The following is a 16387-nucleotide window of genomic DNA, read 5'->3' as shown; positions in this document are numbered from 1 at the left end:
TGGAATGTGCACTTATGTGCCGGTCGAACGATCTCTTAACGAGGTGATATTATTATCTTTCCGACAAAAAAAATGAAAACAAAAAAAAAATAAAAGAAGTGTGAATTTTCGTGTTAGCTAAAGGAGGAAGAAGAGAAGGAGTACCACAAAAGCGAAAAATAATTTTACTATTTCCAGTCTGGGTGGGGAAACACTTTGTCGACCTTTCCATCATCTGGAAGCAGCAAAAAGTTTCCTCTAATCCACAACCGCCGCACGACCTTTTCCCTCTCCCCTGTTGCTCGTGAACGTGACTGCAAGCTTTCGCCGTGCTCCTACTTGGTCATCGTCATCGAGTCGCGACGGTGATTCCGGAAGCTCGAAGGTCGGAGGACGGAGGATGAGCTTCCAGGACGTCCAGAACGGCGCCCGGCCGGCCTCTTCCCGGTCCCAGAGCCCCTCGCAGGCGGTGGCCGCCGGGATCTTCCAGATCAACACCGCCGTCGCCGGCTTCCGCCGCCTCGTCGACGGCATCGGCACCGCCAAGGACACCCCCGATCACCGCCAGAAACTGTCGGTCTCCGCTTCACCTCTCTCTCTCTCTCTCTCGTTGCTCGCTTTTTGCGGTGCCTGATGAAGGCAATGTCCATTGCAGGCACAGCACGAGGCAGAGGATACTGCAGTTGGTGAAGGACACTTCGGCGAAGCTCAAGGCGTTGAGCGAATCCGATCACGACTCCAGGGTCAATGTACGATCTCTCTCGTTGCTCGCTTTTGCCTTGCGCTTTTACATCATGATCTGGTTTGATTTCCATCTCTGCTGAGATTATGGAGTTCGATTGAAATTTTGAGCCCCGATTTTGATGCATCCGCGTGCGTTGCGTTTCTTTTCAGCCGAGCAAGAAGATAGAAGATGCGAAGCTGGCGAGGGATTTCCAAACTACATTGCAAGAATTCCAGAAAGTTCAGCAGCTCGCGGCCGAGCGCGAGTCTACTTACGCTCCATCTGGTCCTCCTCCCTCTGCGACAACGTACGTCCGTCTATTGGGATTGTTGTGTTTTGATTTTTGGGAAAAAGATGATGGCTTGTTTGATTCTTGACTAATGGGTCTGTGTCTAATGGGAAAAGATAATGGCTTGTTTGATTCTTGACTAATGGGTCTGTCTCGACTGGTTCTCCGACAGTTCCGGGTCTGATGAGCAAGTGGCGTCTAGAATGGACCAAGAATACCAACCTTTTCTTATGGATCAGAGGAGGTAGGGAATTTCAATACTCTGCCGAATTATTTTGATGTTGATTAATCAAGGTTGGTATAGGCTTGGAACCCATTTCCATTGAGTCTTGTTTCGATGGCTTGTTCAATGTTGGATATTACATGCGGTGCACATTATATTCTTTGGTGATCTTTTGAATAGTAGTATTCATGCTGGGAGCTATCAATTGCAATCTCGGGTTTGTAATTTATGTTACTTGCAAAAATGTGTTTGTTCTGTTGTCCGCTCGATGCAATAGAGCCTTGGAGGCTCAATGTAGTCTTTTTTCAGCTTTTATTTCCATCATCTTATTGGCTAAACATGATTAAATTTCATGCTAATGAAATGGAAGACAAAAGTCAAGTATTTTAAAGCCATGTCTACAATCAAATAATATCAGTTCTTCTATTTCAGGCAGGAGGTTGTGCTTTTAGACAATGAAATTGCTTTCAATGAGGCTATGATTGATGAAAGAGAACAAGGTATAAGAGAAGTAGAGGAACAAATTGGACAAGCAAATGAAATATTCAGGGACCTTGCTGTTTTAGTTCACGAGCAGGGCGTGGTAATTGGTAAGTTGCCAAAATAACACGAAGCCATCTGATTTCCTGTGCTAAATTTCTCCTGGTTCTGTTGATTTTTTAACTTTGGTTTTCATATGATCACATATTTCAACATTACAGATGATATTCAATCAAACATTGAGAATTCCGCGGCTGCGACAAAACAAGCGAAAGTTCAACTGGTTAAAGCTTCTAAAAGTACGAAATCCAGATCCTCATGGGTGAGTATCTAGCTTGACTATCAGATCATGTTTTCTTTCATTTACCATTGACAACGTCGATAGCCAGATATCAGAAAACATTGTTTGAAATATCTAAAATAAATTGCCACCAGAAATTGTCAATTGTAGTTTAAGTTAAAATTCATTGTGGTTTTCATGTCCTTTGCTTTAAGAAAGGATATGTAATATTAACATTGAATGCAGCTGAGGATGCCACAGCTGTCGCTGCTACCTGTAGGCCAGTAACTTGACTTGCCATGATGGCAAAGGCATCACTCTACGATTTCATTTGTGTCATAGAGGGTCATTTACAAGGACGCTAATTCTTCTGCTTCCTTTTTCTTTGGAGAAGAATAGTTAGAAAAGAATCAGAATCAGATAGCAGAGAAATGATAAAGTAGTTCGGTTAATTTGGTATAATGAATGTTCAGTTGTTCTTTGTATCTCAAAACACCTAGTTCCTCTGGTTACATTATCTTCTCTTGAGTCGAGACTTTCTAGTTATCCTTGAACAAGTTCTGGAAAATTCCGTGTGAGAGCACATTGGGAGAAAACTCTTGGGTACCAAATAATTTGCTTGATCTAAGAGGTGATCTCGTGCTCTTTGCGAAATTGATGGCAAAAGCCGCCCAAGCCCAAGTTTGTTGGGCATCTTGGGAACCAAGTCTTTGGTCCTCTCAGGCACCGTTAATCTTTACCCCTTAACCTCAACTTAATTGTTGATGTCAACTTAGGCTTTCTACATCCCCGGAGAAACACCTCTTGACCAGAAGCCTATCGAAGAAAGAATTGGGTTATCAGGCTTATTAGGTGTGCTCACCTGTATATGAACAAGAATGATACACTAGAAGAAGTCATACATAACCTAAACCTGATATTTATCATCACAATTTTTGATCACCCCCTCTTGCAACTTCAGCTTAGTCTTTGGATCCGCATGTTTAACTAGTATCCAATAGAAACAGAAGGTAGAAGACGTGGCTTGAGGACCAATAAGCCAATTACTTTCTTAGATATATTTCAGGGATGCAGTGGTTCCACGTGATCATAGAATAAATTTTGACTCTTAATATCCTTTGTTGAGTTCCGAGAATGTCACATGCTGACTGTTTTAGTAGGATGTGTAATATCTTCTGTGAAAGGATTGGGCTTTTTCTTCTATAGTTTTCGTAAAGCGTTTTCATTAAATCTTCTGTATATTACTGAGTTTTCTCTTTGTTGATTTGGCAGTGTTGGTGGTTGTTGGCAATCTTTGTGGTGGCTGTGATCGTCTTCCTCCTTGTCCTCATCCTCTAGCTTTGTGAGTATATTAGGCCATCGAGGAGTGATACTGTTTGATTATTTCTTCACTGTTGGTACAAGTTTTGCTAGTCTCCATATCGTAGATGAGTTTAGCGTGCATAAACGTGGAACAGTATCGTTTTGCTTGTCTATTTGTTGATCCTTTTGGTTTTTTCATTCGGTTGTGGCTGGGTTTTCTTGTTTCTCTTTCGTTTATTTGTTCTTTTTTCCTGGATAGTTGTTATAACTGATTGGATATTGTTCTTCTGATTGGTGTGCTTTGGACGGAAAATACATATAGTCCTTTTCATTTAGCCATTCAATAGACCTTAACTAGATCTATATGGGGTCAATTACGTGTTCTTCTCTTAGAGTGGAAGTATGATTGGTTATGTTCCAGACCCAAGCAAGGGCTCTGGAACTTGCAGCCTGGAAAACGTAATCTCGTAAAAAATAAGAAGCACAACTTTACCTTCGAGGGTAGTGTGCGTGCGTGTCTGTGGTGAGAGAGAGAGCGAGAGGGAGAGAGAGCTCCTTGTTATGGTCCAGGCTAATTAAAAAGGCGCACAACGACAAATATCCATTTCGGCGGAAAGATCATTGTGTAAGCTTCTCCTTTCTACTTAACCAATGAGAGTTCTTGCTGCCAATGAGATGCCAGAGCAACATGTTCACTCTTGTTGGCTAGTTTTTGTTGGCATTACGGTTTCCTATTGAATCAGGGTGAAAAATCTCTGTGGGGGGTGCAATGAAACCCACCGGTTTTTAGAGAAATGGCAAGCCTCCTTAGCTTTGAGTTAATCGTGGCATACTGAACGAGGACGGAAGAAACAAAGTAGTTAAGGTTCCTTTTGTACTTGAGATGTGCATTGGCTTGAGACTTCAATATGATCCACGGTTGGGCCTTGGAATCAAATAAAAGAAATTTATGAACGGATCGAGATCCTCGCAAAAGTCAACTTTCTATCCTGGGAAACATTTCCTCGAAGTTGCATCACAGGAGAAGAAGGGAGCACATTGACTCCTGTCCTATTTACTTATCAACCCGTGGTATGTAAAGTGTAAATTAGGTTGCACATAACATTCCTTTTACCCTTGCTATCTGGGGAAACAAAAATACTAGCGGTGCCATAATTTTTGTGTAATGCTCACTTTCTCTATAACTTTTCAATCTATCACCGAAGTGCTATTACTTTTTAAAAAAATGTCCGCTTGAGTAACATTGACGATTTCCCTTGTCAAAAAACCCGATGTGGTATTAATTTTATTTCTGGCATGACTTCCTAGGGAAATGAGAACATTAAGATCATATAGAAAGATGTTGTTCAGTGCATTCCTTGCCCCAAATTGATGACTCGAGGCTGAATTTGGTTCCAATTGAAAACTCTAGATCCCATTTTCATCTGCCTATCGAAAAGTTGCAGGTTCATGAGAAGTTGCTTCTGAAATTTGCAATGGAGAGCTAAGGGGACACTGATAAGCTACCTTTTCATGCTCACAACTCTACTTGCAGACATGGCAACGCTCCTCTTTATGTGCGGAGAAAGGCACATCTCCCGCTCAGATGACAAGTGCGTAATTCATCTCTGTAGCAGTAGAAATTTATGGACTTGCTGCAGCAACTTCTACAAATAACTTCACATTTCTGATCACTCAGATCCAGGCAGAATTTGCATCGAGTCATAAAATCTGAGCATGAACCTTCCAAAGAACGAGCTTGAAGGAGTTCATTATCAACAATATTTTGTAGGATATCAAGGCCTAAATCCTTGATTCCATTACGATAAAAAACAAAAGTCTCGTCGTCTTTCTGGCGAAGGAAGAATTTTGGGTACAAGCCTTTCGAAAAGCAGTGTCGAAGGAGATTGTTGATCTTTCGTGGTAAATGAGAGAGAGAATCAGTAATTTTGAACCTCCATTAATATCTTTGATGCGGTGCTGTTTCCCAGTGGTCTGCCACGTGGTTTGGTCGTTTTTCCACTTTAGACTTAACTCTCTTTTAAAAAAGTTACGTCGAATATGTTATTATTAAATAAAAATCGACGAACGTCTTTTTTAAAAGTTATGACATTTAAGTGATCGAGTCCAAAAGTTATGACACGTTAGCATCCTTTTCGCTTCACTATTCTTTGTTATCTTCAACTGACTAGGGAGACTAAAACCTACCTTGCAACTTCAACTTCTAGGAAATTCATCCGGCAATGCAAACACATACACACAAACAAATTCCTAGGTATTGGGGCCAACTTATTTCCAATAACCTAGACGTAAAGCCCTTTGAAGTTTCTCCTTCTTTTCCCCACATAAATTTGGGGAGCTTCCAATGTCATTTGGCTTCTAAGTTGGTCGAAAAGCCGCGAGCCCTCTTATTATATACCCCCCCTTTTATTGCTTCAAGTGTCCTCCTCTCTCTTCGCCATCTAAAGGTTTGCCGTATTGGCCAAGAAAGTTGATCCATCAAGAACTAGCGAGACTCCAAGAGGACTCGACCTTGCCTGAACTCTCTCCCTCAAGGCTCCTCGCTTTGTTCTTCCAGCCGTTGTCCTTTCTATTCCTTATCGAGGTCGATGCCTCAGAAATGTTTGCCTGAAGAACCAAACAAGTCCTTCCTGGGACTTGAAATCTTACAGATCCTTGAGCTATTGAGATGCAGAGTTGTTTTGGATTTCCCTCGGGTTTAACCTGAGTTTAGTGAAAACTCGAGGGTCCTTTCAGTGACGTTTTTCTGGTTTTGTTTGCAACTGGATTTATTTTTATTCATGACAAAGCCTTCCACCTCCACCATGTTCATCAGCTTCCTTTTCCCACTGCTATTGTGGAAGAATTTTCGTACTTTTGATAGGATGAACATTTTTATTAGATTGTGGGAAGATTCATGTACGCTTTTCCATTTACTTTACAGTTCAAACTTCCCATCACCTTCAGTACTGGAGAAGATTGGTTTTTCCATTAGTTTTATGCTTTTGCCGAATTGGGTTCCAGACATTATAAATCACCGTGCACATGTTGCTGACCTTTTGCTCTTCAGTTTTGTACAAAACTGTTGCCAACTACCAAAGAATACAATTTAAAGGATGCCATTGTATGCATTTTCTGACTGCTGAAAAATTCTCTTCAACCAAAGGCACCTAAGGTCTTGTGTGATAAACTGTGGCAAATTACATTTTCTGCTGTCTTCCTTTACATTTCATCTTGATATTTTCAGCTGGCTTCATCTCGATTTTCTTCTGTATTGCCTTTGCTTTAAGCGTTGCTAAGTGTCTTTCGGTGTTTGTGATTGGTCAGTGTTCTGTAAAGTTTTTGAGGAAAAAGAGAGACTATCCATGGATTATTTTCTTGTACTCTCGAGTGAAACAAGAAAGGGGAGACTTGGGGGGGAGATTCATACAAGATTTAGTTCTCTCTTTCCACCTCAATGCACGGTTCGTGTCTCTTGAAGCTTCCTTTCTGCTTCTCCATCGGAGTCAACATATTAGCCTCGTACCAGGAAGAAATCCATGTATATATATGCATGGTTTCGCAAGTCGTCAAACCATCTCACAATATGTGGATAATACTGTTACCAGGCATGGAGTAAGATTGAGGGAGGCACGGTTGTGAGGAGTTGGTCCGACATCTTTCTACCAGGATTTTAGATCAACGAGACACTACTATACTTGCAAGCTGTATATGAGTCTGGTTGGATTGCTCTCTCTCTCTCTCTCTCTCTCTCTCTCATCACTCTTTGGTGCCAAATCCTGTCAGTGTCAAGTGAACTGTCAGTTAAGCTGATATGCCTTCGACTCGGCCTTTGTAATGCTTTGTGGTCTTTATTTGCCATTGTGCCTGTCTTGTACCAATGAATTTGAGCCATTTTTTTGCGCAATGTCGAGTCATCATTGTTTAGAGTAATTCTACTAGACCAGACTAAGTACAATTAAAAGAGACCTCCATTGGGTTTCACACATTAGAGACCAGCTAAAGAAACATTTGAGGACATCTTCTGCATTGCGATTTTTGTTCATACAGGATCATTCATGGAGTCTCTATATGATATATTTTCAATATGCCGACGGACAGAACTGTTGAAGTGACAATGTATGTTAATCGCACCATGTGTGAAAAATAATTACACCCCTATATGCGTTTACAAGATGTTTGGAGTTTGTCCTAATATAGTAGGCTTGGATAACACAGCTCCTAAGCTGTAGCCGGAGACGATGCACAGAACAAAGATCGCCTCATCCGAGATAAGCGGGGAAGTAGTATTGTACTATCTCATATGATTTTCGAAACATCTCCTGATTACAATGTTCACTGGTTTTATTCGATCTCATTAGGTCCTCACAGTCAGCTGATTAAGCCTTTGGGCATTCCCCAGAACTCATCGATCCCCTGCATCGAAGGATTGAGCCAACCGCGAACTTCTCTTACATTGGACTTGGAGCAATTTGGTGAAATATCTGCTTCCATTTCAACCCTGCAAAATAACCTGCATGAAACAAACTGCATTGTACCTACGAACCGTGGATCTAGACTCGTGTAGTTTGTGGCAGCTACTTTAACATTCATTCTATACATATATTACACATTCATGTTAAGTTCTCTCGCCAGAGCAATGTTATTAAAATTGAACATAAGCTACAGGGAATCTCACATTCTTTTTTCACTAGTTGCAAGATAATTTAAGCATTATCTAGTGTTTGACGTTGGTATATCTGCTGTTGTCATTGGCCAAATTATTTCCATTTGCTTCTTGCAGATAAACGTGTACAACCAAAGTAGTATTGACGGGATCATTTGGTCAAGAAAGGTACAGATTTGCTCAAAGAGACAGAGTTTTCCAGTTACCATCCCCAAAAAACAGCTGATCATCAGAGATCTTCCAAACGACATCAGTCCAGAAACAGTTTTCTTCAAGCCTTTGTCTTTTCTTTTATTGATTAACAAACCCTTTTCTTGGTGTGAACAAGTGCACTCGAAGAAACCAAGAAATATGTCTTCTAGGTCTTTCCACCCCTGTGGAGAAGTAAAAACTTGGTCCGAATGTTGTACTGCTGTAGATTATTATTCCTTTCTGGCTAATCAATTAGACCCCATTAATTTTCTTGAGTTTAATCAATTCATGTTCTCACTTCGTCTTTCCATCCTTATGTCCACATCACTAAATAAACTCTAATGTTCACCATTTCCATTTTTTTGCTTTTCTTTTGATTAACTTAACACGTCCATGCCAGTTTAGCATCTTTAGACCGCATACTGAATCATTTGATCGATATCAATTTGAGAAATAGAATTTTAATAAGTCAACGACTAAGGAATCGACATTTTTTAGGCCAGTATCCATATGAATATTCGATTTGTTTTGTTGAAGAATTATCTGCGTTCCTCACCCAACTTTCGAATTTCTTGGTGTTGACACAAATAATTACTTAGGTTGTCTAAATAGATTATTATCGGGGAATATTCAGAATAGCGGAGATAAACGCACATTGAGTGTAATATTTGGTAAAACATAGGTCCATTGATGATAAATGATGTAAGCCATAAGTTTAGTTGTCGAAAGTACAACGATAGACACTTGGCAGCCACTAAGTCATATGTCGGCGGGAAGTTTTGAGTGTTTGAAATTTGAAAAGACTGAAATCAAAGAGGGAACAATTACCGCCTGGGGATTTGTTCTAAAGATTATCGACGAAACCGTTACTGCATGAGGACCGAGTCACGTAAGTTATCGATAAGAACAAGAACACATGGTATTATACACGATCAATGGCAGTTACTTAACATAGATTAACAGGTGTTGCAAGAATGAGGATGAGGATGAGATCGATGGCAGTTACTAGACATAGATTGACAGGTGTTGCAAGAATAAGGATGAGGACAGGATCGACAGCAATTACTTGACATAGATTGACATATGTCGCGAGAATGAAGGATGAAGATGAGATCGATGGCAGTTACTTGACGTAGATTAACAAGTGTCGCAAGAATTAGGGATGAAGACGAGATCAATGTCAGTTATTTGACGTGGACTAACAGATGTCATTAGAGGATGGTTATCACACTTACAGTACAGATACCACCCGATAGCCAAAGCGCCCCCCCCCCACCACTCGACCCGCAATCAAATTGCTGCCTTTTTATTTTTGAAGTTTTTACTCTGTACTTCAAGTTTCCTTAGTTGTAGCTATTTATGTTTTAAGTCTAGTGTCAGTGTAACTTGGCATCAACGAAGTTCAAGTGTGATGATGTCAGTCAGCGGCTAGTTGGATTTGTTAGAACTGGTTGTGTTGCCTAAGTTTCCTATTGATCAAATATTGTCACGGCTTGAATTTATTTTGTTCGATCAAAATCAAGTGAGTTCCTCTTTCTCGCCTGGAAATCTCCTCTCTGGAGTTGCCACTGAATCCGATCCTTTCTTATAAAAAAGCCGAACAATGACGTTCGGTGTATTATATTTCGCTGTGGGTACTTTCTCGGAGAAACACATGGATTGGAATTAATTCAGGAAAATTAGCAAAAAAGTCCTAAACCTATTGCTATTATACCAATTCAATCCTAAACCTTTTTTGTTTGGGCAATTGAGTTCTAAACATTTTGCACACATTTTAAACCATGAAGAAAGGCCCACGCTCGCTAACATAATATATTCAGCAGGCTACAGAGATTTTAGATCAATTATTAATAATTGGTGAAACCATTTTTGAGAACGAATATCACACCCACTTGTTCCGTGGGCTTGGTGCTGAATTTAATCAGCTGGCGACAGCAATATCAGTGTAGACCCGAGCTTCTCATTTGAGTAGAGAAGACATTCACGGACTACTATTGTCTCATGAAGGTAGTCTTGAAATTTCAGCATTTGAAATTACCCAACCACCGCCCGTAGCATTTGCCGCCTACACCGGTGCCGACACAGAGTTTCAATTCTTTGGGCAACCAAAGCTGCCAGAACCAGTTTTTACAATCTTCCCGAACTCCTCCTTGGGGTACAATCCAGGACCCACCTAACCAGCGCCCCTTCAACCTTCGACTAGCCGCGGCCATCGTCGAAATGAGTTCTATTGCCAGCTGTGTCGTTACGCGGGTCACAAAGTTGCCACATGTCGAAAAAGATACAATCCTCATTTTATCCTTCCCCCACCAACACAACAAATCCATTGTGCCCATCAAATTCAAAGCACTTACAATCCAAACCATGCCCACCCCCAGCACACGCGTACTACAGTTCACTTTCCCCATCCGTGTCCCATGCTCCTATTGCTTCTCCTCCTTCTACTCTGGATGCTGAGTCATGGTGCCCGGATTCTGGTGCGTCTCAACTTGTTACTATAGTCCTGTTGCGCTATCCAATGCTACTCTGTACTTAGGCACTAAGGCTGTAAATGATAATCATTCTGTTTCAGAAATTAATTTATGTCTAGAAATTGATTTTTCTATTTCTGTTTCTGGATGAGTTTATGAGCAAAAAAATACGTTTGATAATGGCACAAAATTTCTGTTCCTGAAACAAAAATTTGTTTAATAACGGTACAAAATTTCTCCCTCTCAGATGGTCGACGAGTGGACGGCGGGCGGCGGACGGTGGCAGCAAACGGCGGGTGGTGGGGGTAGGTTGCGGCGGACGGCGACGCGGCCAGTGTGGAGGACGGTGGACGGCGATGGGAGGAGGGCGGCCGGTGGCGAGAGATGGTGGCCGGTGGACGGCGGGTGGCGCGGACCACGGCGGCCGGTGGGGGGAGGTGGGCAGCGGCGGGAGGAGGATGGCCGGTGGACGGCGATGGGAGGTGGGCGGTGGGAGACGGTGGCAGGCAGTTGGAGGCGAGCGGCGAGAGATGATGGCCGGCGGTGGGAGGAGGGTGGCCGACGGCAGGAGACAATGGCCTGTGGACAGCGGGCGGCGGCCCACGACGGTCGGCGCCGGGAGACGGCGAATGGTGGGAGGCGACTGGAGGAGGGCGGCCGGCGGCGGGAGACGACGGCCGGTGGACGGCGAGCGGCAGGGGGAGGTGGGCGGCGGCGGGAGACGGCGGCCAGTGGACGGTGGGAGGTGACCTGTGATGGGTGGCGGGCGTCGGCTGGAGGAGGCCGGCCAGTGATGGGAGACAGTGGCCGGTGGACGGCGGGCGGCGGCGGGAGACGGCGAACTTGCCGGCGATGGGCGGCGTGTAGGCGACTGGCTAGTAGCGAAAGCGAGCGATGAGAAGAATTTTAACTTTTCATTTATGTTTTAAAAATAGAAAAGTATAAAATTTTAACTTCTTATTTCTGTTCCAAACATATTTCTGAAATCAAAATTTGTTCCAGAAATAGAAAAATGAAATTGCGTTACTAATCGGATTTCTGTTCCAAACCTGTTTCTGGAACAGAAAAATAGAAACATAATGATTATCATTCGTAGCCTAAAAAACTCACTATGGGTGATGAAGTTCCTCTTCCTATCATCTACATAGGTACACTCGAGCCCGCATTTTGGACTTCTTTTGATTATCTAATGTTTTAGTTGTACCATCTAGGAGTGATCGGCTCTCGGTCCAGTCCGATTCCACCTAGGAACCGAACTAGAGGGACCAATTCTCAGTTTTTGAAACCAGGACCAGACTGGATTGGACCGTCCGGTCCGATCCGATTCCCGGGTGGTCTAGTGGAACTGATCATTTTCAAACACTTCATTTTAATCAGAGTCATCAAAATAGTACCTTTGATTCCGGTTGCCAAGCGGAAAGATTTCATACATATTAGTTGGTCTCTAATGCTTCACTACACAAAAATTAAAAAAGGCAAGCATGCATTAGGATGGAAAAACCAATCAATATGAAATATCTATATTACTGTTTTTGTTTTACAAAATTTAGGGCAAAAGGACACTATAAGTGCCATAACTTGTGTACGGCGCTCACTTTGGTGCCATAACTTTTTTTCGGATCACTTTGGTGCCAAGTCGGAGGAAAAACGATCACTTAAGTGTCATAACTTTTTTTTGGATCACTTTAGTGCTAAAATTTTTTAAAAACGATCACTTAAGTGCTAAAATTTTTGAAAAACGAACATTTAAGTGCTAAAATTTTTGAAAAACGATCACTTAAGTGCCAATCTCCGGCGAGACTCCGGCGAGCCACGTCAGCTTCAGAAATTAATAAAAAAAATGCCACGTCAGATTTCCGGCGAAAAATTGTGTACGGCACCGGAGTTGGCACTTAAGTGATCGTTTTTCAAAAATTTTAGCACTTAAGTGATCGTTTTTCAAAAAATTTAGAACTAAAGTGATCCAAAAAAAAGTTATGGCACTAAAATGAGCGCCGTACACAAGTTATGACACTTGTAGTGTTCTTTTGCCCAAAATTTAGAATAGATGATAGAAACAGTCGAACTAAGCTCCCATTCTACCGAGATGGTCACCATTTGAGGCAATTGAGCTAAACTCAAAGTTCAAAATTGATAACTCTTCAAAAAAATCGAATAGAAAAAACCTAGTTGATTCTGTGTTTGATATGAGACAAATGTAAGTAAAGAACATCTAGTTTCAACTGAAATAGAGAAGCGAGGAGAGGGAAAGACTGAAGAGGAGGCATGATTATCGTGGGCGAATTCGAAAAGATCAAAAGAGGAGAGCAAGAGGAGGCGTGCGTGATGGATTTTAGATTATGAGGTTTACATTTAAAAAATAAAAAAATTATTGTAAAATAATCAGTCTGGAAAACCAAACCGCCCAGACACCAATTCCATTTTTAAGAACCGAAAATCGAACCAAACCGGCCGGTCCGGTCCGGTCCGGTCCGGTCTGGGCAGTTCCTGATTTGGTCGGTTTGTCTTGGTCACCCCCTAGTACCATCTATCACTAAAAACTCAGGGTTAATACCATACTTCTACGATAAATTTACCAAAAACTAATTTTTTGACCACAAAAAATTTCAAATTGGTACACCTATGACAAATTTATCAAAAATTAATTTTTTTACCACAAAAAATCCCAAACTGGTACATTTGTAACAAATTTACTCTCCATTAAATTGAATTAATACAAAAAAATCACAAACTAGTACACATGGGACAAACGAAGGGTAAAACCCTAAAATGGTACATTCGTCAATTGTCACGTGTCATTTAACTAAGCAATTTGACAGTAAAATTTAACGGAAACTAACGGAGGGTAGATTTGTCACAGGTGTACTAGTTTGGGACTTTTGGTGGTCAAAAAATTAGTTTGCGGTAAATTTGTTATAAGTATATCAGTTTGGGGTTTTTCGTGATAATAACCCAAAAACTTATTATCAATCTCTCAATTTTCTTGTGTTTTCTTGTTTTATGGCACATATTTTCTTGCGATCTCTCATCGCAATAATCATATTCTACTCCAAGGCAGACTTATGAATGGCCTCTATCACGTCTTGCTCTTTCTGCCCATGGTGTGTTCGTCAGTTTTTGCCGCCTCTCATTCTAGTTCAATAAATTTGTGGCATCACCGCTTGGGCCATGCACGTTCCGATGCTTTAGTTCAATTACTACGTTCCACCAGGACTAGTTTTAATAGCTCACCCTCCACTAAATGTATGCCATGTGATCTTAGTAAAAGCCATTGCCATTCCCACCCTTCTCCTTTACAGCTGGTACATTTTGATATTGGAAGCGTTCTCCTGTAATGTCTTTAAGTGGTTATAACTAAGGTGGGATAAAGACACTAGGAGTGCCATAACTTTCGTACGGCGCTCACTTGAATACCATAACTTTTGTTTGGCTTACTTAAGTATCACTTCCGGCAAAAAGTAATCACTTGAGTGTCATCGGCCATTTGGCAGTCAGAAAATCCGATGTGGACAATATTTTAATATTTTTTTGAATTTATTTTTCCTTTTTTTTGCAATTTTTTTTTAATGCCGACGAGGGTCATCGGCGACCCTCATCAGATGCGAAGGCCTTGCCCAGATTGGGCGAGGGCCACCTTGCCCTCGGCCGTGAAGGCTGTCGCCAGATCTGGGCGGCCGCGAGCGAGGTGGCCTCTCCAGATCTGGCGAGAGCCTTCGCCGCCTCGCTCGCGGCCGCGAAGGCCCTCGGCGAGGTCATCGCGGCCTTGTTAGCGGTGGGCGAGGCCGCGAAAGCTGTCGCTAGATCTGGGCGGCCACGAGCGAGGTGGCTTCGCTAGATCTGGCGAGAGCCTTCGCCGCCTTGCCTGTGACGGCCTTGCTAAGGGCCTTCGCGGCCGCGAGCAAGGCGGCGAAGTCTCTCGCTAGATCTGGCGAGGCCACCTCGCTCGTGGCCGCCCTGATCTGCAGACGGCCTTTGCGGCCTCGCCTAGGGCCTTAACGGCCGAGGGTAAGGCGGCCGTCGCCCAATTTGGGTGAGGCCTTCACAACCGGCGAGGGTCGCCGGTGACCCTCGCAGGCATTGAAAAAAAGGAAAAAAAAATAAAAATTCAAAAAATTCAAATAAATAAAATAAACAACATTTAAAAAATCCACGTCGGATGGAAAATTAATAAAAAAATCCACATATTATGGTTTGCCGGAAATGGCACTCAAATGATCTATTTTTGCCGGAAATGGAACTCAAGTGATCACTTTTTGTCTGAAGTTGCACTTACGTGAGCGAAAAAAAGTTATGACACTCAAGTGAGCGCCGTACGATAGTTATGACACTTCTAGTGTCCTTATCCCTAAATAAGGTTAATATCACGAAAAACCCCAAACTGTAATTTTATTCCAAACTAATTTTTTGACCACAAAAAATCTCAAGCTGGTACGCCTGTGACAATTTTACCCTCCGTTAGTTTCCGTTAAATTTTACGGTCAAATTTTTGAGTTGAATGACATGTAACAGTTGATGGGTGTACCGGTTTAGGGTTTTACAAGTGTACTAGTTTGTGGTTTTTCGAAATATTAATTCAATTTAACGGAGGATAAATTTGTTACAAATGTACTGTTTGGGGTTTTTGGTGATAAAAAAATTAGTTTGAGATAAATTTATCGTGGATGTGCCAGTTTTGGTTTTTCATGGTATTAACCCTTATAAATATTATGTTTGCTTTATTGATGATTTCTCCTGTTTTACTTGGTATTATCCTCTCACGACCTGTGCACAATTTTATCTACATTTATTACTATTCATAACTTGTGGAGACTCAACTTCAGTGTAGATTGCAAGCAATACAATGTGGTGGTGCACTTAAATTTCTCTCATCGACATTTCGAGCTAACCTTTTTCAAAATGGCCTTCACCAAAGTGTCTCTTGCCCGTATTCTCCTTTTCAAAATGGCGTTGCTGAGCGGAAGCATTGTCACCTTGTTGAAACAGGCCTTGCTCTCTTGACATATGCTAGTATTTCATATGAATTCTAGGAGTTTGCATTTGAGACTGCACCTTTCTCATTAACAGACTCCCTTCGCCTGTCATTGGTAATATTAATCCTTGGCAAGCTTTATTTGGGACACCTCTTGACATTTCTTATCTAAGCATCTTTGGGTGTGCAGTATTCCCCTATTGGCAGCCCTATGCTCCTCACAAGCTCGCCCCATGATCAAAGACATGCATTTTTCTTGGCTACCCTCCAGGCTATCACGGGTATCGCTATTACTGTCCACTTACCCGCAAGTTCTACATTACTGCTGATACTATTTTTGATGAAACAAGCTTCCCATTTAGCAACATATCTTCTACATCAACGCCAACTCACATTCCGGACATAGTGCTACCACTACCTCCACCTCCAGTCCCAACTTCAAACACTTCTCCACAACTCGTGCCTCCAACGCCTCCACCTCCTCCACCTCCTTCAACGTCTCCGCCTGAATCATTGACATCACCACCTGTCTCAATAGCTACACCATCTTTGCCAGAAACCTGCCCTTCTGCAACTACTCATTCGATGGTTACCTGTCTCAAAGATGGTTCTATTTCGCGCAGGACTATCAACCACTAGCACACATATGCAATGACAGTCGGCTCATCCTTACATTGAACCTACATGCTTCACTCAGGCATCTCGTGATCCTCAATGGTGTGCAGCCATGGTGGCCGAATACATTGCCTTAAGACAAAATAGAACTTGGGAGCTCGTTACTCATGCTTGTCTCATTGGATGTAAATGGATCTTCAAAGTCAAGCTTCGAGCCG

The 16387-nt window shown here is 42.1% G+C and overlaps 2 protein-coding genes and 2 long non-coding RNA genes across 4 annotated transcripts; 3 read left to right on the top strand and 1 right to left on the bottom strand.

The window, feature by feature from the left end:
- Positions 1 to 261: 261 nt before the first annotated feature.
- On the top strand, positions 262 to 3614 carry LOC115681808 (syntaxin-22-like). Its single transcript, XM_030605884.2, has 7 exons — positions 262 to 552; positions 635 to 728; positions 874 to 1010; positions 1165 to 1236; positions 1648 to 1805; positions 1917 to 2017; positions 3248 to 3614. Exons 1-7 carry the CDS (start codon positions 380 to 382, stop codon positions 3311 to 3313), a joined length of 801 nt encoding a protein of 266 aa, XP_030461744.1. The 5' UTR covers positions 262 to 379; the 3' UTR covers positions 3314 to 3614.
- A 920-nt stretch (positions 3615 to 4534) lies between these two features.
- Positions 4535 to 5265, top strand: LOC130137473 (uncharacterized). The gene is made up of 2 exons (XR_008815900.1): positions 4535 to 4869; positions 4956 to 5265. It is a non-coding gene; the product is annotated as an uncharacterized LOC130137473 (long non-coding RNA).
- Positions 5266 to 6296: 1031 nt separating this feature from the next.
- LOC130137474 (uncharacterized) lies at positions 6297 to 8422 on the top strand. The gene is made up of 2 exons (XR_008815901.1): positions 6297 to 7731; positions 8040 to 8422. It is a non-coding gene; the product is annotated as an uncharacterized LOC130137474 (long non-coding RNA).
- Positions 8423 to 10113: 1691 nt separating this feature from the next.
- On the bottom strand, positions 10114 to 16074 carry LOC130137310 (extensin-like). The gene is made up of 3 exons (XM_056308094.1): positions 15973 to 16074; positions 11002 to 11460; positions 10114 to 10179 (listed from the first exon to the last, which is right to left on the bottom strand). Exons 1-3 carry the CDS (start codon positions 16072 to 16074, stop codon positions 10114 to 10116), a joined length of 627 nt encoding a protein of 208 aa, XP_056164069.1.
- Positions 16075 to 16387: the final 313 nt, after the last annotated feature.

This window comes from Syzygium oleosum, unplaced genomic scaffold (assembly GCF_021117445.2).
Source record: "Syzygium oleosum isolate NSW1041296 unplaced genomic scaffold, Sole_v2.1 Sole_v2.02, whole genome shotgun sequence".
NCBI lineage: Eukaryota > Viridiplantae > Streptophyta > Magnoliopsida > Myrtales > Myrtaceae > Syzygium > Syzygium oleosum.
Note: the sequence above shows the minus strand (reverse complement) of the source record. Positions and strands in the feature narration are given on the sequence as shown.